Genomic DNA, 27250 nt, shown 5'->3' on the forward strand with positions numbered 1-27250 from the left:
CAACAGAGGGCGTAAAATCCTCTTAGGAACTGGCAACATGGGTTATTGAAGCCTTCCGCTGTGCCTTATCCGTGTTACTGGCGTGATAACTATCCTATCACTTGTCCCGTTGGCTTATGCTTCTATCAATCCCACAAACATTTGGAGTTGGATGCCTATGGTGTATGATCAGACTCTGTCTTGGTCCATAAATTGATGTGTGTTTGGAGGCATGGCCAGAGGATTTCTCAAGCTTACATTAAGCTGTGTGGCCTATATTGAATTACGTGGCCATTGCATTTAAAACAATCACTCCTCCCAGAAATTTCTAATGATTTTGTTGATATGTCGTATTCCAGTTTAGAAATAAGGTTATTCAGTGGGCTCTGTGGTTTATCTGCACATTACAATCAAGATGAGAAACATATGTGATTTCTCACAGGTGTGTACACTATCTCTTTATTAATCATCCATTCCTCCAGCCTGTCTGGGTGAGTGTTGGAAGACTGTGAAAATGCTCGATATCCAGACATGCTTTAAGATACTTAAGTGTTTAACCCTGTGTGTCGCAGGCAAGATTAGGATGGGATCAGGAATGGTTTCTCAATGGTTGGTTATATATAGGCTACTACACAAGAACAGCCTTAAGGTCTACTGCAAGGAGGATAATAGGGCCCACTCAAAAATACATTATAAAAGGAAAACAGGAATATTTGGCAGGCATTTGACTGAATCAATCTCTCCCAAGAGAGTCTCAATTTGCTGTCTGCTTAGTCTGCATTCAAATAATAGTCTGATTCGTTATCCCACTCGAGGAATCCAGAACAACTAACCCCTGAATTTACTCAGAACAGCGTCAGCATCTTATTGCATAACATTTCTCATTCATTCACCAGGGTGGGGGAAGAGGCACGTGCTTTCTTCCAATGACCTTCACGTGTGCTCAGTATAGGCTAGGCTATGGCAATAAGCCTCTGTAGAAGCCATGGCGTGGATGCGAATCTGAGCAAGTCGTGGATACACAGTGATGCTGGTGCTGATGCAAGACTCAGAGTGAGGAGAGTTGACCTCCCTGCTAAACTGGAGGTTGGGGGGATGCGGTCCCTGCTGTGACTCACTCCATCACCCATCCCTCTCTTTATTTCTCCTCTTGCTCAAAGCAATGCAGCGGGAATCTCCTTGCCCTCCCCCAACGCGCGAGCCCCTTGCACGCTTCACACGCCAATGTGAACGATGCATTCACATGGTACCCTGACAAATCATGCTCTTTGCAGTCATGTCTTAAGTGTTTATTTTTGGCGTGAGCACAATAATTAACATTGTGTTCACATATGTGTCAAATAATATAAAAAACGACGTGTATGCTATTTTGTTGGCATACTGTGCAGCTGAAATAAGTCCATGATATTTCGTGTCCACACCCTTACATTCATCCTATCATTTTATTCTTCTAACAGGGAGGGAAATGCTATAATATCGAAGGGAAAGCCTGCAGCGGAGTGCACCAAAATCTGCTTAGCTGGGGGATGACCTTCAACGAGTAAAAAATATGGAGAAAGCAAAGTTGACATCAGAGTCGCTCTTGATGCTAAACTTATTTGTTGCGTTACTTACGAACCTAATTTTGATTACAGCTGTGACAAATGTAGGTATGTTCGAGCGCCGTCATTTTTACACACCCCCACTATCGATTGGTGAAGTCCCTGTTGCTTGTCAGGTGATATTTTCCCCTTCGCCATTTTGTACTGCTGCGCCGGGAATCTATCGGGAGAATCGTGACTTGAGCTTTTCAACTGCAGGTTAGGTGGCTTGTCAACGTTTCCCCGCTAGAAAATTCACTTAACTAGACTGTGGCCTTTAGTAGCTGGAAGAACCCACATAGGGACACTTGCCTTTAAGTATTTTTCTATCATTTTGTACTGTTTGAGAGAGAATGTCGTCCGGCAGCCCCGAATACTCCCCGTTCTTCGCTGTGATGGGCGCATCAGCGGCAATGGTGTTTAGTGGTAAGTGCTCAAATATAATTTATGTCAACATTGTCATTTGTCATGAATGTTTTAATGTCACTCGTTCATTTACATTGTTGTTATTTCAGCGTTGCATTTTACATGGCTATATATTGCTAACGTTATCTTCGACAGGTAATGCAACGTCAACTCGATACGTACGTGTTGGCAAGCTAACATTAACGTTAGCTAACTAGCTATCGATGTATCACCTGCCTTATCCTCGTCAAGCTAACTTAGGTAGCAACAGCAACCTAAATAACCAGATTGCTTGATTATAAATCAGTGGTAAGACGGTATTTGTTCGTTTGCTGTCACTAAATTGAATCGATGGTTTTGTATTGCCAGCGATTGCCACAAGAAGCCGTCTCGTTAACCAGCTGTTAAGACTGCTAGCTAACTGGCGGATATGGCTTTCTCGTTGAGTTAGCATACATTACTATCCAAATAATCAGGTGCTGTTGAGTCGTTTTGTTAGGTTGCCGACGTCTTTGGCATTGATGGATTCATTTACTAACCTTTTCTGCGCTATTCCTTTGAACTTCAACTGGAGCCATCAGATGGTTCTCCTTAGCTAATCTCAATTGGTTGACTTTACATACAGGTTTAGTGGTTATTCAACATCATTAACGTAAAATGTCATCCATAATTTGTAGTGCCAAGCCATTCGGTCATGGTCATCATGTTGACCAACGTCGGCAGCGATTTGCGAATGTCGTGCGTTTGATAAAGGGAAGCAATCGGTATCATTTTGTGTAGATTCCTCTGCCATGCGAATCAGCCTCGTTGGCACCAGACCCTCCTCTATTGAGATTGGGTCTGGCAAATGTTCACTGACTTGCGACTTCTAAAAGGGACCTAACTAGCAGTGAAATTGTAGGATTAGGTGGTTAATATGCTGGTAATATGGTGCCGTTTACAGCTAAGCAGCCTTATTTATTTATTGGCTACCCTTATCATCTTGAGTAGGATGTCGTGTCCTTATCACATTGTAGTATTTATGATCCATTACTAAGTGAACCCAAATGCTGTCTCAAGCCAATGACTGCCATTTGTCCCTTGGTGCATCGCCAGTCTAAAGACCAATTAAGTCACATGTGGTCTTAGGCTATATCTCAAACAAACTATTACAAAGACCCTTCATATATTTAGATTGTTTCCCGACCTCCACCCACTGGAATTTCAACTGGAAGACCTGTGAGATGGTCAATGTGGCAGGTCTGTGAAAATTATCGCTGTGGCACAGACAGGATGATTGGAATATCGACTAACTGCTAATTGGTTTGGCCAGTTAGTTGTGACCCAGTCCCGACCTCTGTTGTCTTTTAGTTACCATCCTATGGCTTGCAGCATTAGGCTATTTCACATAGTTGTACTACCAGTCCCATACAACATTCCTCTGACCAGACCAGTAAGGTAGAGTCACCAAGGCATTGCTCTCTGCCTCTAGAAGCATATAGTTTGTGAAGCCACAGAGCTACTCCCTGCTAATGTAATTGAGGCAGAACATATCCTCACTGACTTTTACATAAATTGGAGGAGGATTAAAACATGGCACACACACCACACCACTCCCTTCAATCCCCAGTCTAATCCCAATGTCTTTACATCAGCCCCTCAGCCTTCTGCTGTGAGTGCTGAACTGCTGATAGATGACTGCTGTATATGACTCCCATTCATTCGTCTCTGGGCTCTGTTGCTCATGGCATGCACCAGTCAGGTGATCGGAGGTTATAGACCATCACAAGGGTGGTCATGTTATGTGACAAAGTTCATCATGTCTCAGTCCAATTACAATTTAAGCCTACCTTACGCTGACAGACTTTGACAAGATTTGGGAAAGATTCTTGAAAGATTGTAGTCTTTTAATTAATACCCCTCATTCAAGCTTTACTCAAAAGACTACAATCTTTCAAGAACCTTTCCCAAATCTTATCCAAGTCTGTCAGTGTAAGGTAGGCTTTAATTAGAATTGTGTAGCTTAGTGAAAGGAACATTTGACTCTGGTCTGGTGTCTTTTGTACCCTTGGTGGTTTTACTATGGATCTATAGAGCCTAGTCTGACAAGGAACCAGATATGCATGTACCTGGGTGACTTAAAATCATCTGGTATTTATAAGAGGTTGGAAATAGGAAGGATGCTTTTATGGGCCTTTGTCTCTGCATTTGTGTGTTTTGCATCCAATGACTCACCATGCTGGTCAGATTGCTCATTGTGTGGAGCCAACTCTGACTCAGTGGTTCTGGAGAAGTAGCCTAGATGCAGTGTAGCCAGACCTACATGTGCACAATTTGGGTGATGACTCCTCAAATCTTACACCCAAGCTCGCATTGGAACGGCGTTTTTCCAGAGAAGTAACTATCTTCTCCACTAGGCCTTTAAGTCAGACTGTGTGCACCTGCTTCGCAGCATCAGAGCTCGTATAGACTCTCAATGTCACGCACCGAGTCAGTGGCAGAGTTTTCCATGATTCATTGGCAGGCTGTCTTTGAGTCAGAAACACTGCATTGGTTACGGTATCAACTAGGTTATGTAGTGCCATTTTTATCTCCATGAAACATCTGTGTAAAGAAAAGGAAACTGTGCAGCTCCTTACAGACTATCATGTGATGCCATTGCCAGATGACTTGGGCTTTTGTGCTTTGCTTGCAAAGTTAGTGCAGTGCATCTGTGGGAACATATGCTCTTGTTCTAAAGAATGGACAGACCGAGTAGTATAGTGTGAGTGGGTGTTGCAAGAGTCTGGATGTTGTCTTGGTAAATGCATTTTTTTGTGTTATTATTTTACTCGAGTTTTATGTGATCTGCTCACAGCACCGTTTCACACATCTTTGGTAAAGGCAGAGGGAGGAAGTGAGGGGGAGAATAAAAGCTCTTTACTTAAGCCCGGGATTAGGATTAAATAACAATTTTTTATGCTGCCTCTGGGATTGCCCATCAGCACCCGTCCACTGTCTTATACATGAACACGCACACCCGCTCGTTGTGTTGCGTTGTCGGACATTTCCCTTATCTCTGTGTCCAGCTACTTATCAGGAATCCCCCTGTATATTCAGATATGTTGTTTAACCAACCGCAGGGCCTAATAGAGTGGCTTTATGCCCTCATTCTTGCCCTCTCTGTCTCTTGATAGTGAGCCTGGTCTTTGTATCTGTGGTGGTGGTGGTGGTGAGGAGGCTGGTTGCTGAACAAAAAACGGAAATACTGGTTCAAAACCACCGTCAGTGTAGCCCCCAAGAGACAGCCTCTTGAAAAGGCCAGGTGTTCACACCACTGGGTTTGCTGATTTCCGCTCACTTCAGTGTTTCCCTGTAGTGAAGGAGGATGGCAGGTGTGTATGTCCTGGCTTAGACTGGTCCGCGTGGGGGGTGGGCTTTATTAGGGTGTTGTCCTTATCCAGTTAGCACGGGCTGCTTTGTTGCCAAGATGATTATTTCCTGTAGGCTTGCTTCAATTATGCAGGAGTGAGGTACGTTGGTGTAGAGTTCTTGTTACAGGAGACATCAGTTGTATGGTATTTTTTACTCTTATTTTGGTGAGAAAAAGGGCTATAGTAATTTTTATATTCATTTCAAGTAGCTGAATGAATTAGAATGGTAGTCTGTCAGTCTCCACCCAATAAAGCCAATTGAGCAGTATTAAGCAGATGCTTTTATTCAAAGCGTCACAGGCAACAGCTGGTTCAGGAATCGAATGCGATCGACCGATTGTCAGTTATGTTACTGCTTCCTATCCTTTCATCTGTGGTTCAGCCCCCATAGTCCTACTGAAGAGGTTGGCCTTCCAGATCAAGAGTAGCCTTCTCCCATTCAGTCTGTGTCGGTGTGTTGTCTTCTGACGCAGATCCATTTCATTAAGGCCACTTGTGCTCTGTGCGTAAGTCAGAAAGGGTCATTGATATCTGCCGTATTGATCTGGCGGTGGAGAGGTGGGTGGGGTGGGGTGGGGTGGGGGGGTGGCAGGGGGATGGGGGATTGTGAGTCACAGTGGCGGGTGGCTGTGTGCCATCCGCGCCCAGGAACCCGTGTCTCTCCACCTCAGTCTGATGCCATCTGTCACAGAGACAGGAGGAGAGACACACACACACACACACACACACACACACTTCTGAGGAGGAAGATGAATCCTGCACGTAGGGAAAGAACACGAGATGAATGCATCCTCTGCTGTGCCCTTGGATCCGATTTGAAGACAGCTGTCTGGTTAGGGAAAGTGAGGCTGAAATCCCTCTCACCTCAGCGACCAGCACCAAGCTGCACGACAGACTCTGCAGCTTCAATCAGCTAATGAACATCAGTCCTGCTGCCAAATATGTATGCTGCATCAGCACTTAGAACAGTTAAATATAGCAGCAGTCTGTTTGGTTCCAGAATTTTTCTCTACAACTTTGTTTTGATGTAGAATATAGAATGAAGAATATTTCTCGCCCTCTCTTTCCCTTTGCAGACATTTTTTAATTGTGATTTTCAGATTCTACTATTTATAATCAGTCAAGTTTCAGTTCAATATTCCTAATTTTGGGCCTCTCCTGATTGTTAATCATGCCTTGTGCATGATAATAACAGCAATCCTGTTTGGTGAGGTTCACTGTCACACATGGAGGGTGACGTATAGATGTCTTAGATATGAAGATTAACCATTGGAACAGAGTTGCAAGCTGCACGATTTATGGCGGCCTTTGCGATTAGCTAATTGCGTTAGGCTAGTTCAAATGACTCTTTCCATTTAGAAAAATCGCTTAATTGCGCAGCCCTACGTGGTGCGTACCCATCCCATCATTCCTCACGACTCTGTTCTCTGGGCTCTTCTCTTGCAGTAAAGAGCTGAGTGGACACGCTGCACCCTCCACTGCCTCCCCTCCCTCCCTCGCTCATTTCTCTCCCGCCGTCCTTCTCCGCCCTCTCTCTGACGGCAGCCTCTGCGCTTGCCCTTTGTCATTGAGCCCGTGGGTTTGTGATTTGGAGGATTGCAGGTCACTCGCACACATGCCGCCAGGCTGCAGGGCCCGGGTGTGGTGCATGGTCTCTCCTCTGTGTTTGAAGTGACCAGTGCAGGAGGCAGAACAGCAGTCCATGGGCATTTACGGTGGCCCGAGAGTCAAATCTGACCTCCATTGTGCTGACCCCCGCTTCAGGACTTAATTTGACCAGGCTTTTAGCCAGTCACTCTGCTGCATTAGATGCAATCAGCTGTGTGTGGTAGAGCTTATGTGAATGTTCACAGAGGGTTGAAAAACGATTGGTCGACAGGGACACAATTGGCTCCATTGCATTGGTTTGGGCTTGGGCTTTATTTTTACCCGAATACATTTAGACACGTTCTAGGAAATGCAGAAGTATGTCACACCTGGTGGCTTCAGTGTTCAGCAAAGCATGCAATGTGGGCATGTATAAATACACTTTGGAAAAGGCTTGGCTTCTGCCCGTTTTTGTAGATTCTTGACTTGATGTACAGTAGAACCAACGTGAACAGTTGTCACACTCAATATCAGGGCCATGTTTGACTATGGCATCAAGGCCATTGATAACTGTGCGCCTCAAATCGGTAACGCTGACTGCCTGTAGGCCTGGTGCAAATCCAAACGTGGTGTGTGTGTGTTCCCATGTCATATTCTCCCACACGTAGAATGCAGAAGTGAGGGGTGCACAGCATGCGGTGGCTGGCAGGACTTGTGAAGTTTCGGTAGCCTCCATGTCATGAACGGCTTCATTCTGTGAAGAGCCATCACGCATTCAGAGAGGCCCCAAGTGAGTCTTCAAGCTGAACTCCGCTTTCCCTTCCCCTGTGCAGAAGACCCACTCAGCACTCCCGTCTTCCTCTTTTAATCAACGTAAACGGAAACCCAAAGCCACAGTGTGGCCTCGCCGCAACCTCGGGACGCTCTCATCCCTCTCTCTCACTCCGACCGTTCCGTTTGGACGACGGTAGACTTCACCGTCAGTCGATCGATCTGTGGGGTCTATTAAGGCATTGTGTTTAAGTGGTTCAGTGGATTGTTGTCTAAATATCCCTCTCTCTTCCTCTCTTCCCCCCCTCAGCGCTGGGCGCCGCATATGGCACAGCCAAGAGCGGCACGGGTATCGCTGCCATGTCAGTGATGCGCCCGGAGCTCATCATGAAGTCAATCATCCCAGTGGTCATGGCGGGTATCATAGCCATCTACGGGCTGGTGGTGGCTGTGCTCATCGCCAACAACATCTCAGAGAATATCAGTCTCTTCAAGTGAGTGCCTGGAGCTGCTTTTTAGTCCCAATCTCTCTATCTCTCTATCTCTCTATCTCTCTCTATCTATCTATCTATCTATCTATCTATCTATCTATCTATCTATCTATCTATCTATCTATCTATCTCTCTCTCTCTCTCTCTCTCTCTCTCTCTCTCTCTCTCTCTCTCTCTCTCTCTCTCTCTCTCTCTCTCTCTCTCTCTCTCTCTCTCTCTCTCTCTCTCTCTCTCTCTCTCTCTCTCTGTCCATCTGTCTGTCTCTCTCTAGCTCCAACTCTAACTATCTCTTTCTACATCTGGCGCTCACACTCTCACTGTCTGGTTCTGTCTGGTCTCCTGTACTTGTTCTCCATCTCCTGTGGCCTGTGGCTCTGTCTCTGTGTAGCACACCAGTGCAACCACAGCCAGCGCCAGTGAGACTTCACTGGAGCCACAGCCACCGAGGTCAACCCTCTAACCTTTCGTTTGTTTGTTTGTTTGTTTGTTTGTTTGTTTGTGTAGGAGCTTCCTGCACCTGGGCGCAGGGCTGAGCGTGGGGTTGAGCGGCCTGGCTGCGGGCTTCGCCATCGGCATCGTGGGAGACGCGGGCGTCAGGGGTACGGCCCAGCAGCCCCGCCTCTTCGTCGGCATGATCCTCATCCTCATCTTTGCCGAAGTGCTGGGACTGTACGGGCTTATCGTGGCCCTCATTCTCTCCACCAAATAAACCACACCTCCACCATCCTTTGCTGCCGGGAGGGATGGGAGGGACCTGCAAAACCTGGGAGGGGCTGGGAGTGGGAGAGGGAAGTCTGAAGCCTGATTGAAAAAAAAAAATAGTATCAAATGTGGGGTTTACAAATCTAAATATTTAAAGAGAAAAAAAAAGCTCCATAAAAATATGGTCTTTAAATGTGTACAGTTGTTTTGATTTGATAGTCAACTTCCTGTAAATGCGCAATGTAGTGATTTTTGTCTGTCCTGTGTGTAAAATAAGAAAAAAAGGTGAAAAAACAGATGATTCTCCTCTCTTCTCCAACACCCTCTTCTCATTCCTCTGTCCTAGTGGTCAGACTCTGAGGTCCAGCAGTGCTCCTCTTTGTTGCAGAGCAGACTGATGACCTCTCATCTGGCTTCTTCCTGTCTCTTTCTTGTGGTCATCTCCTGTGCCAGCAAGGTCTGATTTGTGTGCTCTGTTACAAGGGAGCTGGTCCTGTTAGGTGCAGGGGATCCCATCGGTAAACTGGTTGGAAAAAAAAATCTTAATCTATGTGGATGATATGAAATGAATTGTATGGAATAGTTTTTTCTTTCTTTTTTTTAATTTTTTGTCATTTTTTTTTCCACTGATTTTATTTATAAGGTAATGATGCTGTACAAATGGAGCAAAGATATTTGGAATCCCCTTAGTACATATGATGTAAACATATATATGAAGATATACATATGATCAATAACTATTAGTTAGCAATCTGCACTGTTGGTTAAGTGTACCGTGATTGGACATCTTATGGTTGTGTAAACTGGTTCTACTGGGATTGCCTCTCTGATGTGTGTCCGTCGGACTGGGAGTGTGTAAGTTCGATGTGTAACTGTGTTTTGACTTCTCACACGTGTGTTTCTCCTTTAGTAACTGCTGTCTGGTTGTATTAAAGGTGTGTGTGCCCCGTGGTGGCTCTCACAAGTCTAATTTCCAAAGAGTCTCCATCCTGTTCTCATATCAGCAAACCATTATCATTGCAAGTGGCCGAAGATGTTTGACGTCTGTGTGCTGTAGTTTTAAGATGATCTTGAAAATGAAGCAGACCGGACAGTACTCACTGGGTGTTCATAAGCATAGTCCACAACCACTTCCTACCAGAATGTTTGGTGATTCTTTTTAAAGAAGTATCTTCTGAAATGTATCAGGTTTCTTCATGTATAGCTTATCCCTCAGCATGAATATAAAGTAAGATTCCTGTTTATTCAGGTAGCCTCGAGCTTACAAGGTTAATGGCTAAAGTCAAAACTAATGTCAACTGTCAAGTTGGGTAATGGTTAATGTAATCTCTCCATGGAGTATCATTTAAACCCATGAGCATGAAAAGGATAATTTGATTATTCTAATGCACTCTTGGACCCCCCCAAGGAAGACACTGACCGGTTGGAATGGGACTACCCCAAGTAAGTTACAAAATCATTTTATTTTTAATATTCAAGTTTAAGCAGAGTAACAATACACATAATATAGAAATTATTTATGCAAGCATCTAACTACAGCGCAGGCTTCTATATGTGATGTGATCTGGGAAACATGGTGCACATGGTGCAATTTTACCAACGTATGATTCTGATACCATCTAACAACATCCTAGATTTGTTGTTGGATGGTATTTGTGTCCAGAATGTTGCTAGGATGGTATCAGAATCTTAAATTGGTGAAATTTCACCCGAAAAAAAAATTATGATTTTCGTGTGCACCATGTGAAGAGTTTTAGACTGCATCACATATGTGAATGTGTGGTCAGTCATCCTCCAGCCTGCTCTGCAGGGTGTTGGCAATGGTGTTGATGGCACTGAAGGTGGCGCTCTTAGGAAACGCCTGCAGGAAGTCCTCCCCCTCCTCTAGACTGCGCGTCAGCAGAGGGTCTAGTGGCACAGAGCCTGAAACAGAAACATTCCAGCTCTGATTCAGCAGGTCTTTAAAAAAATAATATTTATCTGCTATCATGACGTGTTCCATACATCAAAATTAAAATGCAAATGGAAAAATGTACATTCAAGCACTGACTGAATGTATTGAATGTCCTGAGAAGTCTGATACAGTAATAAGACCTTTTCATTCCTTCTGAAATCTGGTTATGTTGAAATAGTTGTGGGTTAGTTCAGCATGTGATTTTCATTTTCCCCATGCCAACTGAATAACATACTGGCTGTCCAACAACAGCATAGGCCTTCTTTTAAGACATCAATGTCTAGCACTTAATTTAGAACTAAAATAACCTCTTCATGTTTGTAGGATGCTTCTGTATACGAGTGTAACGGTACACAAAATTCACGGTTCTGTGTGTACCTTAATTTTTCAAGCCATGGTTCGGTAAATTTTCGGTACAGTAAGCTTGTAGGTAGTGCTAACCTAAAATTCACTGAAAATATTGCTGATATGCAACAGGAGTAGTAGTGTGAAAAGGTGTCAAATGCTAATTGACTAAACTGACATATGGCCTGCTACTTAATATGCTTGTGTGGGGAATTTGAAGCTGAGACATGGTCCGCAAGCAAAAAAAGCCTGCTGCTGATTACTGACTGCATTTGGTACACTTCTGTATTGAGCCTAGAGTCCTGTACCTCAACGGTTCAGTGTGAATTTATGAACCTTTACACCCTAGTATGTCCCAATGCAGCTAGCTCAGTTTAAAATGACTAGCACTGCTATCTCCTGATATTTAGCTCCATTCGTGTCGTGTGGCATTAAACAGCCGATCATGTGCATCATTTATTACTGATGCTGAGGCTATTGTGGCTATTGATCATCCAGTCTGCTGTGGCATCACTGGCACTAATGGAGAGCTGGCTGCTGTCTGCAGAGCCTGAGGGAGTGACAGAGCAGTTCATCTGCTGCACACCCACTCCCAGGCACAGCAGGCCTATCAGTGATCTGTGGAGCGTGAGTGACCTTGAGCTTTGCCTGTTTCTATAGGAGAGGGGGTCCATCAGCTAGCGTGGCGTGATAGCACAGCTAGGCTCATTGCTTAACGTGTCAGGAGAAACGTCCATGTCAAGCAGAGTCTGCCGTTTACAACACTCTCCCAGATAGTCAGTTTGGAATGGATAAAAAATATGGGCAAATGGAGCGACATTTTGTTTAGTGGGCTGCACTGACATCTAGTGGTTAAGATCAGCAATCAAGCAAGCAGGGCAACATCCTCTTACCCAGAAACTCTGATCCTGTCAACTTGGCCAGTTCCTCTCCCCCACCTTTGGAAAAGACGTTACTGCATTCCTGTATACACACAAAATTAAAATAGTCAGGGACTTTAAAATGTAAGTTGGATATTTACATTAGCATAATTATATGTATCTATTTCTATATAGTAATGATAAGTTATTATTATAATAATACAGTAATAAATAATGGAGAAAATATATGCCATATACCGGTATGCACATCATAACAGTACCAATAGTACTGAAACAGGAATCTAGAAGCTAGTCTAATGATAAAGAGAACTCCCTGAGGTGAAGCAGGAACCATCCGACTGCTGACTCTAGGACTATATCTGACCACTCTATGCTTTCCAGCCTAACAAAACAATGTGCCATCATAACATGTGACAAAGCAATGTGCTATCATTACAACTTCACATCTATATGTGAAGTTGTAAGCTGTGGTAAAGTTTTGAGTGTGTGGTGTGGTGGGGAGTGGAGAGGGATTGTGTGTGTGTGTGTGTGTGTGTGTGTGTGTGTGTGTGTGTGTGTGTGTGTGTGTGTGTGTGTGTGTGTGTGTGTGTGTGTGTGTGTGTGTGTGTGTGTGTGCGTGTGCGTGTGTGTGTGGGAGTGGAGAAGGATCATGTGTGTGCATGGGGGAGTGGAGAGGGATTGTGTGTGTGTGTGTGTGTGGGAGTGGAGAGGGATCGTGTGTGGTCACTGTGGTGGGGAGTTGAGAGGGATCATGCGTGGTGAGGAGTGGAGAGGGATCAGGCGTGTGTGTGGGGGAGGGGAGGGAGAACATGTGGAAGAGGTCACTCAATGTGTGTGCGTGTGTGTGTGTCTGTGTGAGCACTCACAGAGCAGTGTGGACACACAAAGCCACTCATGTTCTCAATGAGCCCGAGGATGCGTACGCCCGTCTTCTTACAGAAGGTAATCTCTCGCCGAACATCACCAGTGGACACCGCCTGCCACACACACAGCCATGTGAAGAGGGTTAATATCACATTTACAATGCACACAACAGGGGAACAAACTAACACATTCATCCCAGTCATCCTGGTGGCCAAGTCACGGATAGTGGGCCTATGCATTTCAGCCGTGTGGTTAGTATTTCTATTCTATTCTATTCTGTTTCAGCGCAGGTGTTGTACCTGTGGAGTGGTGACCAGCACCGCACCGTCCACTCGACCGTGCTTGCGGAGATTCTCCAGCACGGACAGATGCTCGTCTGATGTTCCGGGAGGCGTGTCTACCAGGAGGACGTCCAGTTCACCCCATGCCACATCACTCACAAATTGACCTATTAGAGCTGGATGAAATAACAGGACATCAGGTAAGGAACGTTAGCTACTGAAACACCACCTAAAGATAACAGGCACAGCACTGTTACACTGTTACTCTCTGTGTGTAAAAGTTCAACTGCCGTTGGCGTAAGAAGAAGCCAGGGCATGTATTCAGTGTGTTGTGTCAGAGCTGATACCTGTTTTCTTGGGACCCCTCCACACCACAGCCTCATCTGGGTGTTCCAACAGGAAGCCGATGGACATGAGCGCAAGGTTCTGCTGGGGGTCTGCATACACGGGCACCCAACCCGACTCACACTGGTGCACCTCCGGCCGACACACTCGCAGCATGCGGGGAATACTGGGCCCACATAGATCCACATCCAGAATGCCCACCTGAGACAAACAAATCCCTTCTGTTTATGTGCTTCGTGGTGGACTTGCAGTAAGTCTGACAGCAAACACTCTCTGGTCATTTACATAGAAATGAACAGGTAGGCCTACATGCTTTAAATAGTCTCTCCACAATCTATCTCCAAAGTCGTAAAAGGGCTACCTTTTTACCGGCGTGTCGGAATGCCAATGCGAGTTCTGTAGTGATGGTGCTTTTGCCGACACCTCCTTTACCCGACAGCACCAGGATGACCCGACGGACCTGTGAGAGGCTAGTTCGATCTAAAAGGGAGGTAGAGGCACAACCAATCATGCAGTGTAAGCATAATGATCTGAAATAATCCAATTAGGCATATTGAAAGTCTTACAATAATTAAGTGAAGCTTAGTTCGGTTTATTCGGTTTAGGAAATCATGTGACGAAGTTACAGCAAACTACACCACCACACTTTGTCAGTACACTGCTCACTAACTGACTGGTTGTTTACACAATTAATCAAACGGCAACATTCATTTGATATCAATATATTGTTTAAATAACTAGTAAGACGGTTACATACCGCTACTTTCTTCCATGCCGACAGGAGCTCAAAGTTTTCTTCCGCATTCACATGCGTCACTTCCGTAGAAGAACCATCCAGGTCACCAGAAACAGTGGAACGCCCGCCTTTCGAATATTAGAAGCCAATCAAAGTGATCGTGGCTTGCTTGTGCATCGTCTGTCCAAGCCATAGACCTAAAAGAAAGGTCCAAGCATGGTCCAAGCACAGCCAAGTCAGAGCCAACAGCGCCGCCCCCTGACTGACAAAGTAAACAGATGACAGATGCTTTAATAGGCCAACCTGCGTTGTACTGAAATAGCTGGATTAGACATATAGGCTAATGTCAAAAGCTGACAGTATATTTGGCGTTCCACTGTTTCTAATCTGTGCTTAACCAATGACAATGTTGAAGGAAGACTTTAGGGAGAATTGTGATTCAATTCACATAAATGCAGTGTTGATCTATTTTGTCAAATGTCTATCTTCATTTCAAATGATACATTATTTGATTGATTGTGATTTCAAAATATTGCCTAACATATCTGGCCATGGGCCTTACATTCATGGTCACACATGAAGTCAGGACTGTAAACTCGACAAACCCTTGTCATGTCATGTGACATTGCCCAAGCTTTTCCAACTATGCCACCCTTCTGTGCCCATGTTTAAAGCAGGGAAGCCCTGTTATATCAGAACAGCAGAAGGGTGCCAATGTTTTCAAGTGGCTGGTAGGCTAACTTGTTGTGAACAGTGGGCCTACATAATATAGCCTATTTAATGTGTGGTTTCACAACCTTATTTGTCTCCATTGTTATCATTTTATTGACTTGGAGAAATCAGTGCACAACATCTATAGCCATGTCACAGGGCATAATTAGGTCACTGTTAGTTGAGGAGCCTATTCAGTGATTAAAAGAGACTTTCTTTTAATCACGTTCATTCAAATGACAAAGAATATGATACATATAACAGCATTTTCACCATCTCTAGACTCTAGCACTCCAGAGGTCGTCAGGTCAACAGTAGGCCTATTGGCACCAACATACAGTTTGGGAAACATTGAATCACATATGATCACTCTGTGTCAATGGGCCATCTGATCATTTAGCCCATAACCCACATGTCAAGCACTAAGCACAACACCCTGTAGCCTACAATTATCATCATATTGTGTTATTATATCAGGCTTATGTCAGCGCACTAGGTAGGCCCTTTCATCCTTCATGAAGATATAGCCACTTTTAAGCAACATTTGGAAATGTACAAATATTTGTTTTCTATAACAATGTGGTGTTGTCGGTTTTGAGCCATCATGATAGACGACATCCCACGGAAGGTGCTTAGGTTTGGCTCCTCCCAATTGACGTCTTTATCCAATAAGGTGTTGGTGAGGGAGGGCGCAGACAACTTTACTGTTTACGTCTGCCATGAGGAGAAATGGGTCACGAAGTCTTGGGCATCTGACGCCACACAGCAGTGGATCATAATCGGTCAAGCGTGACAGAACGTGACAAGGCAAGCGGTCGTTCAATCAGGTAGGCAACTTCATATGATAACGCTGGTAGAGTTAAAATAGTGTTAAAGTGTGATACTGCAATATTTTTGTGAGGTTTTAGACTTGGATAAAGGTATATCAAGGTATATCAATATCAAAGGTAGACTACCGTGGTGTGTGTGTGTGTGTGTGTGTGTGTGTGTGTGTGTGTGTGTGTGTGTGTGTGTGTGTGTGTGTGTGTGTGTGATTAATCGATCATTTAGTTTGTGGCATTGTGGACGAAAAGCCATAACTTATTTAATTAATTAGACCAGACATGCTAAATTGTTTTTGTCATTAAGAGAGTTGCCCTATGTTGCCTTTGGGTCAGTCAAACGCTCTGTTTGTTTTTTGAAGGACCATGTATTACATTAGAAATAAAGTTGTTTTGAATTCATTTATCAGGTGACAGATGTGTTTTTGCCAAGACCGCATGCTCGCGGTCAGAATAGCTTGTGTTACGCGTCAGCAAATATCTGCAACATTTGCGTGTGTATGTCAGAGAGATGCCTCTGTGGTAGGCTATTCCCCTGCATATGTGTTACAGTATCTCTTCATAGCATGAAACCCGATTCTGCCAGCGCTCTATGGATAGGCATAGCAATATATCAGTAGCCTACAGTGGGTGTCCAGGATCTATTGTATCCCTGTGTGTGTGTGTGTGTGTGTGTGTGTGTGTGTGTGTGTGTGTGTGTGTGTGTGTGTGTGTGTGTGTGTGTGTCAGGGATGGAAATTAGCACCAGTCACCAGCCAAATGCTGGTAAAATGTGAGGGTGGCTGGTAGATTTCAGACACAAAGATTTGTAGATTTTCACATTTTCAAATTCTAATTTCCACCCCTGTGTGTGTGTGTGTGTGTGTGTGTGTGTGTGTGTGTGTGTGTGTGTGTGTGTGTGTGTATGGCCACCTTAAAAATCAGGCCAACCCTTCGGTTCTTCTGAGTGTAACAAATAAGCTATCAGTTAACTCGTGCACCTGTGAAGGTTGACCTGCCAGCAAGAGTGAGCAAGTGTGTGTGTGTGTGTGTGTGTGTGTGTGTGTGTGAGGGTGGCAGCAGGTGTATCAGTTACAGACAGCTTGTATGGCCTAATCTCCCGTGCTGTCACAAGAATTCTGAGAAGCAGCGGTAGCCAGGCAGGCACTGAGGGACTAAAGGTCACGCTCGATGTGAACGTGTCATGTGCAAGTAGTATGACTTATGGATGTTGAGACATTGACTTGTGTGGACCCATGTGTGGACTCATGCTCTAAAATCAGTAAGGAGGTTAGTGTGCCACAGCACCAGTGGCCCTGTGAGTGTGTGTGTGGGTGGGTGGGTGTGCGTGCATGTGTGTGTGTGTGTGTGTGTGTGTGTGTGTGTGTGTGTGTGTGTGTGTGTGTGTGTGTGTGAGAGAGAGAGAGAGAGAGAGAGAGAGAGAGAGAGAGAGAGAGAGAGAGAGAGAGAGAGAGAGAGAGAGAGAGAGAGAGAGAGAGAGAGAGAGAGAGAGACTAGCAAGTGTATGTGTGTGCGTTTATGATTAATCAGAGACAATGTCTTAAGTCTGCTTGGCACTCGCCAACATGATGGGTAAAGTTCTTTTAAACTCTTTTAGCCTCTCTTTACAAGTCAACAAGTCTAAGAGACTCGTTAATTATTTTGTTGTTCAAAGAGTTTGTGTTAATATTTTATCGTGTGTGTGTGTTTGTGTGTGTGTATCAGTGTTAGACAGCAGGTGTTGAATTGGTTGATTTGATTTGGGGATTACCGCACGTGAGATGCATCTGGAGTGGAACAGCGCCTGAGGCCACATCCATTATGTTGTCCTGCCAATCAGCAAAGTGGACGATGCTGAGATCAGAGGTGAGGGGTCAGAGGTCGCCACACTAAACTGTGTCCTGTGCATTTATGGACTTTATATTGGGCCAGAGGTGTGAGTGAATCAGTCAACATTATGAATAAATCAGACTGGTGTTGCATATGGAAATGAGAGAGAGAGGGGAGATGGGAGCATAAAAAGGTTTGTCAGTGCTCTGGGGGGGGGGGGGGTGGAAATAGCTTTTCATGTGCTCTGCTCTCTCTCTCTCTCTCTCTATCTATCTATCTCTCTCTGTGTAGTATTTTAAGCGCATGCTTACCTCTGGCAGGCAGGTTGTCTAGCCAGTCAGAGTTGGAGGTTGTTGGTGGGGCCAGTCAGAGATTAGCTGGCTTCTGTCCAGTCAGGCAGCAGGTTGGGTTGCACCTCAGCCGGCCTTGGGTGACAGGCCTCCTTTTTGGGGAAAGGGGGGCGTGCGCGTGTGGCTACTGGCTGAGGTGTCATAAGTGTGCTTAGTGTGCTTAGAGTTGGTTTGAAGGATTTACCAGTCTTTTCCAGTGGGCTTTACTGTAGCAGCTTTTCCAGAAAATTCCAGAAGTTTTTTTCCCCACAAAAGTACCAAGCAAGAGTTAGTTAATAGTAGTTAATAGTTCATATAGTTCATAATCAGTGACAAGTGCACAGAGTAAAAGAAACAATACAGCTGAGAAGTGAAAAAAGACAGAAGCTCAAGAGAAGGAACTGTTTCCACCAGTTGTGAAGTATGTTTGAACCCTCCTCTGTATGTCCTGTGGCTCTCTCGCTGTCTGTCCTGTCCTGTCCTGTCCTGTCCTGTCCTCGCTACCTGCCCTCTACTGCATGCCTGCCTGCCTGCCAGCCTGACTCTCAGTGCCCCAGTTTATCGGTGAGCTGCTGTCTGCCTGTTTCTGCCATTAAGGGACTTACGACTTAATGTCGTATGCCACCTAAATGCTCAGACTGTTCAGATACTGTTTGCTAGTCTAACTAGATTTCTCTTTGTAAGTGCTAACCTTATATGTATGCACCCTACCAATCAGACACTCTTCAAATCTCTGCCTTCTATTTGTCTGTAGACTAACGAGTCGGAGACAGAGTCCGAGTACCAGGCAGTGGCGCTGCCCATTTCTACGGTGATGCCCCTTGTGGTGCCCGTCACGGGGGAGTCGTTTTGCCAATGCCCCAACCAGACGGAGGTCAGCTGTGACCCCTCCGCTGGGGTCACCATCCTGGCTGACTGTGCGTGTGGAGAGGAGGATCAGAGTAAGTGTGTGTATGAGCATGGGCATGTTTCTATCATGGTGACGAATGGAGATAATGGTAGATCGTAGATAATAGCAGAGAATATTTCAATACTTCGGCACTAGAACGGTTCTAACATCTGTGGTGTTCTGTGTGTGTGTGTGTGTGTGATGTACAGCTTGTGACTGGGTGTGGGATGACGCTTGTAAGTCGACCTCCACGTACCTGAGCTGTTCCGACCGGAAAGTGAGTTTCCACTCGGAGTACAGCTGTGGAACGGCCGCCATCCGCGGAACCAAGGAACTCGCAGACGGACAGCACTTCTGGGAGATCAAGATGACGTCCCCGGTCTATGGAACAGATATGGTGCGAGTGCTACCCTCTTTCAACTCCTTCTCCTTTTTCACTCTACTCAAATGTGCTTGTTTCTTTGGTGTTGTTTTGAAACAGTATGACTCACTTGATTTGACTTTATTGATTTGATTTCTGGTGTAGATGGTTGGTGTCGGGACATCGGAGGTGAATCTTGACCAGTTCAGACACAGCTTCTGCAGTCTGCTGGGCACCGATGGTGACAGTTGGGGTCTGTCATATACAGGTGAGGCCTCATACCCCTCCTTCATAATATACTGTGTGTTCAGTTTCATATTCAAGGAAAACAGTATAGTTCATGGCCATAAGAGGGATAAGAGCCATTTTGATTCTGCTCTTCATTTCCATACAGTCTGATTTCCAAACATGGAGTTCATGACTGATGGTAATATGAACTGATGGTTAGAATGAGATCAAATTGCAAATGTATCTGAACTTCCAAGGGATTTCCTTCTACAAACTATTAGTGAATTAGCATGTTGAAATATTTTCTGCAGCAAGGATTTTGTCAACTTATATAATCAGGCATTCAAAAGCACTGACTCAACCCTCATACTTAGGAGGATTTACAGTTCTGTTATTTATGTAACTGTACACTACACAGCTTACAATCTATAACTTCATAATTCAACAGTGTGTGTGTGTGTGTGTGTGTGTGTGTGTGTGTGTGTGTGTGTGTGTGTGTGTCTGACATGATAGGATGCTAGTGGACTTTATACCAATACTGTCTGCCCTGTTGCGTATGTGTCTGATGTTATAGGATGCTAGTGGGCTTTATACCAAATGCGTATACTGTCTGCCCTGTTGCGTATGTGTCTGATGTTATAGGATGCTAGTGGGCTTTATACCAAATGCGTATACTGTCTGCCCTGTTGCGTATGTGTCTGATGTTATAGGATGCTAGTGGGCTTTATACAGTACCAAATGCGTATACTGTCTGCCCTGTTGCGTATGTGTCTGATGTTATAGGATGCAATTGGGCTTCATACCAAATGAGTATACTGTCTGCCCTGTTTGTAGGGAGCCAAAGCTCAGTGTTTAGCTAGATGTCCTTGCTCTGTTGATGTTGCTCAAAATCAGGTAAGCCTCTACAAACCTATATAGCCTGTATAGCCTAACCTATAGAGCCTGTATTCAGTTTGCCAGGAGTGATCTGTGAACAGAGAGAGACGTACGTACAAGACTTGACTGACCCAGAGTCAGGCGCCCTCTACAGGTGCATGGTTGGTACTGTAGGTGGGTGATTTAGCGGGCTGTCTGCGTTGGTGAGAGAGGCTTTAGCCAAGTCGTTGGCAAGAGACACAATGAGGGCACTGGCAGACAGAAGGTGGAACACATACGGTCAGCGGCAGAGTGGACGGAGGTGCACTAGACAGACGGAAGAGCCCAAGGAGACCAAGTGCATGTTGAGGCTCCTGTGCGCTAGGCTTAGGAACACTACTGCTCTGCGGACGCCAAGTAGAACTCATGTGCGTTTGAATAGCTGTCAGTTGGCAAGACGAAGGATCCTTCATGTTGTCACGCTTCCTGAACAAAAAATATCAGTAAGGAAGGACTGAGTCACAGGAACTGAATCAGCTGATTCTTGTTCTTCGTTACACATTCACTCACTGTTGTTGTGCACTGGTTCTTCAGAGTGCATTTTTTCACTGTGTGTTGCGCGGTGTGTTTTATACAGGTCTCCTGCACCATAAGGGGTCGAAGGTGAGCTTCTCACCACGGTTCGGCCAGGGTTCTATCATTGGGGTTCACCTGGACAACTGGCATGGAACACTGACCTTTTATAAGAACCGTAGATGCATTGGTAAGGAAGCACACACTGCTCAGGGTTTACACAATTATGTAAAATGTTTTAAACATTTACTGGAAATGATCATGGTTCAGTTTCAATTGGTGACTGTCAGTGTGTAATTAATCATTTCAATGTGTAAATGAAATACATGTTTATTGCAAGTCCATGCATCTTTTCTGTCTATTCTGGTTGAAGGTGACAAATAGATAGATAGATAGACAGATACTTTATTGATCCCCAAGGGGAAATTCAAGTAAAATAGATGCCCTAAGTAAGATTTAATAGACCAACCATGTCCTGAAATCCAGAGTTCCTCCATTTTGGGATTTTGTAGTGGGAACATAATGGGGCAATTGCTCTGTCGCTAGTTTGGAGTTGATTATGATTTTATGAATATCATTTATTTAAGCAGATATCTCTCCTTATCTCCTCACTGTCTCTCCCTGTTCTCTTTCCCTCTGTTGTGGGCATCAGGTGTGGCAGCGCGCCAGCTGCAGAACAAGCGGCTGTACCCGATGGTCTGCTCCACGGCGGCCAAGAGCAGCATGAAGATGATCCGCTCCAGCTCGGTGCCCACCTCGCTGCAGTACCTGTGCTGCGCCCGCCTGCGCCAGGTCATGCCGCCCTCGGCCGACACCCTGAGCGTGCTGCCCCTGCCGCCGGGCCTGCGCAAGCTGCTGCACACTCAGCTGGGCTGGGTGCTCAGCCTGGACAGCGCCTGCGCGGACGACGACAGCGACGACGACACCAACCCGCTGGACGACAGCGACTACTGCTCCAGCTCGGACTCGTACGACGACGCCGGCCCCGTCTCCAAGGCGGACCTGCGCCGCCCGCTGGCCGCCGCCGACCCCGGGGCCGAGACGCAGATCTCCATGCTGTGCCCGTCCTGCCTGCCCTCCTACCCCGCCATGCCCGACTACGCCGCCGCCCGAGCCGAGGCTGCCGCCGCGTCCGACAGCGACTCCGACAGCTGTGCCTCCGACCCCGAGACCTGCCAGAGAAAGCGCTGCAGGTGGACGTGAGGCCCGGTCACTTCCCCAGCACCCAGTCACACACACACACACACACACACTTTACGTATACCTCTTATCCTCCCTCGCAAACTCTCCTCTCAAATGTATGCCACATCTCCCTCAGCCTTCTCTCCGCTCCCTGCCATCCGTACACCATTTGGAAGCATATAAGTAGCTTCTGCTTGAACAGACTGACTTTGATTGATTGTAGCCATTTTCTAAATGACACTTAAAACTTTCTCTGTGGTGTTTTGATTATTTTACACGTCTGCGAGAAGGAAGATTGTGAATGTGTGGGTATGTGTGTGTGTTTTTAATTATGTGAAGGCTGAACAGGTTTCTGCATATTTTATAGGGGAGTATCAAGACATTTTTGTTATTGTTGAAGGTAATATTCACACATGCAAGAAACTAAAGACTGATCTCATCAATCAATTAGTGGACTAATTGGATAGGTAGCTCAGCAGGCCTATTCAGGTATCACGCAGGTGTCAATTCTTCCTTCATTTCTGCCCTTTTTAGGAGCCAGTGTTATCATCAATGTGGCAAAATCCTGATAGGCACAGAGTACAATGCTGAAGTTAATCTTATAACACTATGTAATGGCCAATACCTTAAATGAGTAGAACATATAACTTATTTGCACCTTATAAGGCTTTAGCCAACCAGTGTCCTATATTTATGGTATGCATCCAGCGCAAAAACTTGTTATACCCTCCATTAATGTCTGCCCCTTCAACAGGCCGAGTTAAATGGTCAAGTTATACATGAAAAGAGCCTCGTGCAGGGAGGATTTTCTGACCATTTCATCCTTAACAGGAAAATGTCAGAAGATGTTAGAGGCAACAAATGTATTGAAGTCTTAAATCAGTCTATCTCTCCCCGGCACTTCTAATCTTAGTGTCTTTTAAACCGCTGTTTATCTTCTGAGGCCAAATAGTTTTTTTAACCATTGTTGGTAGGTTAGTTTTCACTCAAGTTTGTAAAGGCTTTCTGCAAATATCTCTTTGTCTGGACAGGCTGGTAAGTGTTTGTGTTTGAGTGGTTTAATCTTGTTTAGGCAAACATTTACAGAACTTTTGTACTTTGTCCTTTGCATGTTTTTCTAAATGAAAATGAAGAAAATAAACAGGTTTGAAAAGAATATCTTCATATGCTTTAATTCAACACATTACATATTTATTTACAAAATAAGTACAAATATTTATATTGATGTACAACACTAAAAGTTCCTGAATGAAATACAACTTTCTTATGTTCACATACATACGAGACAGAACATAATCTGCGTAAAAAATATTTCTAACCCAGAGTAACAGAGTAATAACAACAGACAGGAAGAAGTGTGATTGAGTGCCTCCACAGCCTGACGTCACTAAATCACATTCTAAAGGCGAAGCTCGATTTTAGTCTCTGAACCGCTATAGTCATTCTGAAAGCGAGCGTGCAGCCGCCCAGAGAGCGTGAGCGTTAGTCCAGCACCAGCTGAGGGTTCTCCGTAGTGAGGATGCGGTAGATCCGAGCGGAAAACTCGGGCCCGACGCGCCGCTCCTTCACCATGCCCTTCACTGTGAGGTCAGCCAACAGACCACGCCGCTCTTTCTCCGAGTCCAACTTCTCATATGCCTGGAGAAACAGATTACAACAACATGCGTTACATAATAATCTAATAATCCAGATGACCACATATTCTTGATTTTCATTACTGTGAGCATATTACATAGCCAATAACAAGTTTATGTAAAGGCACAAGGCAAAAATATACTATTTCTGTTGGCTAATTTACATGCACATTTTGACCTGGAATGACTTTTCTCATAAACTCTTTATTGTATTGACACAGTATTACTGGTTAACACTATGAGGTGTGTGGATGTGCTGGTGTGTCCGCAGAGTGGGTGTGAGAGTGTAGGCAGGTGTGTGTGTGTGTGTGTGTGTGTGTGTGTGTGTGTAAGAGAGAGAGAGAGAGAGAGAGAGAGAGAGAGAGAGAGAGAGAGAGAGAGAGAGAGAGAGAGCAGTACCTGCAGCAGGAGCTGAGGTGAGGGGTAGGCTGAGGTGACTGCGGTAGCCACTGCAGGGCTGACGCGGTTGAGCTGCTGAAGCTGGCGGCTCCACACGGCGGCCAGACCCTTACCGTCCCGCTCCACCCGAGCACCGGCCGCCCACGAGCCGTCCACACAGAAGCCCAGCTCTGTGCACTCGGACATGGCCCTGTGAGTACACACACACACACACACACACACAGTTTTCATGGTGGGTTTCAACTTATCAACTTATTTCCAGTAAGAGTGAATAAGGACAAAGAAAGAGGGTGTGAGTGAGTGCATTTAGTTGAAGTGCACTCACTTGAAGGGGCGTTTGGACAGAGCCTTTGTGTAGGAGCACACCTGGTCTGCGACTTCCTTCCAGTTGTACAGAAAGTGAACACACACGCTCTTATAAAGCTGCAGGTACACGAGCACCTGTCCAGAATCAATTACGTTAGTGACATGGGTGATCAATTTTGTTTCCTAACTTTAAAAATATGATTGACAAAATACACTGGACAATAGCTTGTTGAGGGCATATACTGTACATAAAATTTAGTACAGTTTCTCTTGTGCTGCTGTTTGTTTGTGTGTGAATATGTGTGTGCATCCATGTTGGTTCATGTGTCTCACCTCTTCTATGTCCACATCCTCCATACCTAACTGAGAACGCAGGTCACCGTGAGAATGATACCATGAACCCCGTCTGACCAAAAGACACACAGCAGTCTAAGAACACAAGCATACTCAATACTCACACACATACTCACAACTGCACACTCTTACTCACATACTGTACATATAAACACACAACCAAATCAAACCTTTTCCAAATAGTCTCACAGTCTGAAACACACAGGCACTTACTTGCGATGCTGGCTAGAACCCATCACCAACATGGTCACAACCGAGCCTGTGTGTGTCTTCAGGTGGTCCGTCAGTGCGGTCAGCAGAGAGGAGGACTCCTTATGCCGACTTGAGTTACCTTGCAAAATCTACATTAGTTCAACAAAAACACAAAAATCTGTTTTGAAATGTGTGCAATGTTCAAACTTTGAGGAGGATATAGTCTATGTTCACAAGCACATGTTTGAGTCCATTCCACAAGCACGTTAACAACACCTATTCCACTCATAGTCATTACAAATTAACTGTATACTGTATCAATGGACCCAAAAACTCTATTAGAGTGTGTGCTACATAGTGCTTAAAGCATATCAGCAAATTGGCTGCTGATGCACAGCAGGCATATGGGATGTGACAGTGTGGGCAGGGTGCTGAGGGTAATAGAGAATGGGCAGAGCTGTTCAATCTCACAGGGCACAGCTGTGTAGTCAGGCTATATGTCCATGGAACCCCAGGGCATGCTGTGGTCACCACTAAAACTCAAATCAGACTCAAAAGGACATCTCCCTGCGCTACAGCTGTGGAGGTACTGTAACACAACAGATGAGATGTGTAGCAGTATATTGTAGGTGTGTGTTTGCAACATACCTGTTTGACTGACGTCACTACGTCCATGAACTCATACAGAGAAATCACCATAAGCACCTGCTCATCCTCAACTTCTCCATCTTCAGAATTTTCCTAAGATAATTAAATACACAATGTGGTCCAACATGTTACCCACATCGAAAATATCCTTTAGGACTGTAGGCCTACAGTAGTTATCTACATAGAATATCTCAACAGCCTTATGTAGTTTTGCGTACAGTGTAACACTGCCATGCATCTAAGACAGCTGAGTGTGTGCAAAGACCAAGGTGGCTACCTGAGGTAGGGGTCGTGTCCAGGTGATGCTATGAGTCAGAGAATGAGGCTCAATACAACTCTTCCATTCTAGTTCTGCAAGAGTCTCGGTCAAAACATCCGAGTTTCCATCCTGCAGTAGAACTACCACACACAGAGGGAGTATATCATTGCAGCATCACAAAATATAAACACTTGACTGCCACAGCTACTTGACAGTCTGGATGGGATATTCACCTGGATGGATTCGCACTGTTAGACACTTCACATAATTTTCAGGTCGGTAACTTTTGAGTCGCTCTGCAGCCTCTTTTCTCTCCTGCTGTTCCAGTCTTTTCTCCTCTTTCTTTTTCTCTCTCTCCTGTTTGGCTCTTTCTCTTTCTGCCTTCCTCTCTTCTGCTTTGGCGCGATCAGCATCAACCTCCTCACGAGTCCGTCGTTTTTTCCCTGGACTCGGTGTGCTAGGCTCAGTTCGGTTCGGAGGTTTAAGTAGGTCTTTCGCATCTTCTTCGTCATCCTCAAGTACCACGATGGCGTTAGATAGCGTCCCATGATTCACACTCGTTTTGGCAATTTCAGGGACATGCAAAATGTTACTATCTTTTTCGGTCACTTTCGTGTATGTCTGTTTGGGATTCACGTTACATTCCGAATCACCTTCGCTATCGGAATCTGATAATTCCCAGGCATAGACTCTTTTAGACATTGCTATCTTGCACGTTAAGTTAATGTTGCCTAAACCGGTAAACCTTCTGCGTTATACCATAAGTCTTCGAAAGTCCTCTAGCAGCTACATGTTTAAAAATATCGACGGATTGGCATCGCCACAGATGATTGCTTTTAATTTCCAATGTAGTGCTAACTGTCACCCTGCAAAACAAACACCGATTCCAGATTTCTCGATTTTAACTTCCACTTCAAACAAAAACTCATTGCTGGATACGGGTGGGCACGAGGGACAATGTTTTACACAACTTACCCGTAGTCATGTTTGAGAAACGCGAAAGACGTTGCATTAAAAGGGAGTTTACTCATCAGCAACGAAGTGGGACGTTGTCTGTTGTTGATAAGCCAACTTATTAAAAAGCCATTTCAAGTCAACGTGGCAGCTGTGTGCAGGTGAGGTGGTGTCCAGACTGTACATGGATTAGCGCACATTTAAAGCACACCATATGACGCTCGGAAACTCGGCAGAACGCGGGCTCTAATTTGTGGGTCAGTCACACGTCTGGCAGAGATGCTTTTAAATTAACCCATAGTGTTGTTAACGCTGCAAACGTTACACTGACCTCCAATTTTACAAATATCTTTACCTTTGCAGGAAAATTAAGCGTGATTGCACCAATGACACAGATCAGCTAGGCAGATGCACCGTCAGCAAATATCACTGG

At 45.1% G+C, this 27250-nt stretch overlaps 4 protein-coding genes across 5 annotated transcripts; 2 read left to right on the top strand and 2 right to left on the bottom strand.

Annotated features, from left to right (window-relative positions):
- The first annotated feature begins 1703 nt into the window (after positions 1–1703).
- atp6v0cb (ATPase H+ transporting V0 subunit cb) lies at positions 1704–9885 on the top strand. The gene is made up of 3 exons (XM_062526802.1): positions 1704–1985; positions 8025–8208; positions 8710–9885. The coding sequence occupies exons 1-3, from the start codon at positions 1913–1915 to the stop codon at positions 8912–8914; spliced, it is 462 nt and encodes a 153-aa protein (XP_062382786.1). The 5' UTR covers positions 1704–1912; the 3' UTR covers positions 8915–9885.
- A 466-nt stretch (positions 9886–10351) lies between these two features.
- Positions 10352–14418, bottom strand: nubp2 (nucleotide binding protein 2 (MinD homolog, E. coli)). Its single transcript, XM_062526801.1, has 7 exons — positions 14335–14418; positions 13939–14057; positions 13580–13778; positions 13251–13408; positions 12954–13064; positions 12100–12169; positions 10352–10830 (listed from the first exon to the last, which is right to left on the bottom strand). Exons 1-7 carry the CDS (start codon positions 14348–14350, stop codon positions 10691–10693), a joined length of 813 nt encoding a protein of 270 aa, XP_062382785.1. The 5' UTR covers positions 14351–14418; the 3' UTR covers positions 10352–10690.
- A 1319-nt stretch (positions 14419–15737) lies between these two features.
- spsb3b (splA/ryanodine receptor domain and SOCS box containing 3b) lies at positions 15738–23226 on the top strand. Of its 2 annotated transcripts, XM_062526805.1 has the most exons (8): positions 15738–15851; positions 17550–17690; positions 18521–18547; positions 18738–18924; positions 19082–19269; positions 19399–19501; positions 20954–21079; positions 21542–23226. In XM_062526805.1, the coding sequence occupies exons 2-8, from the start codon at positions 17646–17648 to the stop codon at positions 22090–22092; spliced, it is 1227 nt and encodes a 408-aa protein (XP_062382789.1). In that variant the 5' UTR covers positions 15738–15851; positions 17550–17645; the 3' UTR covers positions 22093–23226. The 2 variants fall into 2 exon arrangements, with proteins under 2 accessions (XP_062382789.1, XP_062382790.1); XM_062526806.1 differs by lacking the exons at positions 15738–15851; positions 18521–18547 and adding an exon at positions 15931–15954.
- Positions 23223–26798, bottom strand: LOC134070440 (probable crossover junction endonuclease EME2). Its single transcript, XM_062526803.1, has 8 exons — positions 26097–26798; positions 25882–26003; positions 25605–25697; positions 24978–25105; positions 24744–24816; positions 24430–24545; positions 24105–24294; positions 23223–23709 (listed from the first exon to the last, which is right to left on the bottom strand). Exons 1-8 carry the CDS (start codon positions 26563–26565, stop codon positions 23554–23556), a joined length of 1347 nt encoding a protein of 448 aa, XP_062382787.1. The 5' UTR covers positions 26566–26798; the 3' UTR covers positions 23223–23553.
- Positions 26799–27250: the final 452 nt, after the last annotated feature.

The sequence above is a fragment of the Sardina pilchardus genome, chromosome 22, assembly GCF_963854185.1.
Source record: "Sardina pilchardus chromosome 22, fSarPil1.1, whole genome shotgun sequence".
NCBI lineage: Eukaryota > Metazoa > Chordata > Actinopteri > Clupeiformes > Clupeidae > Sardina > Sardina pilchardus.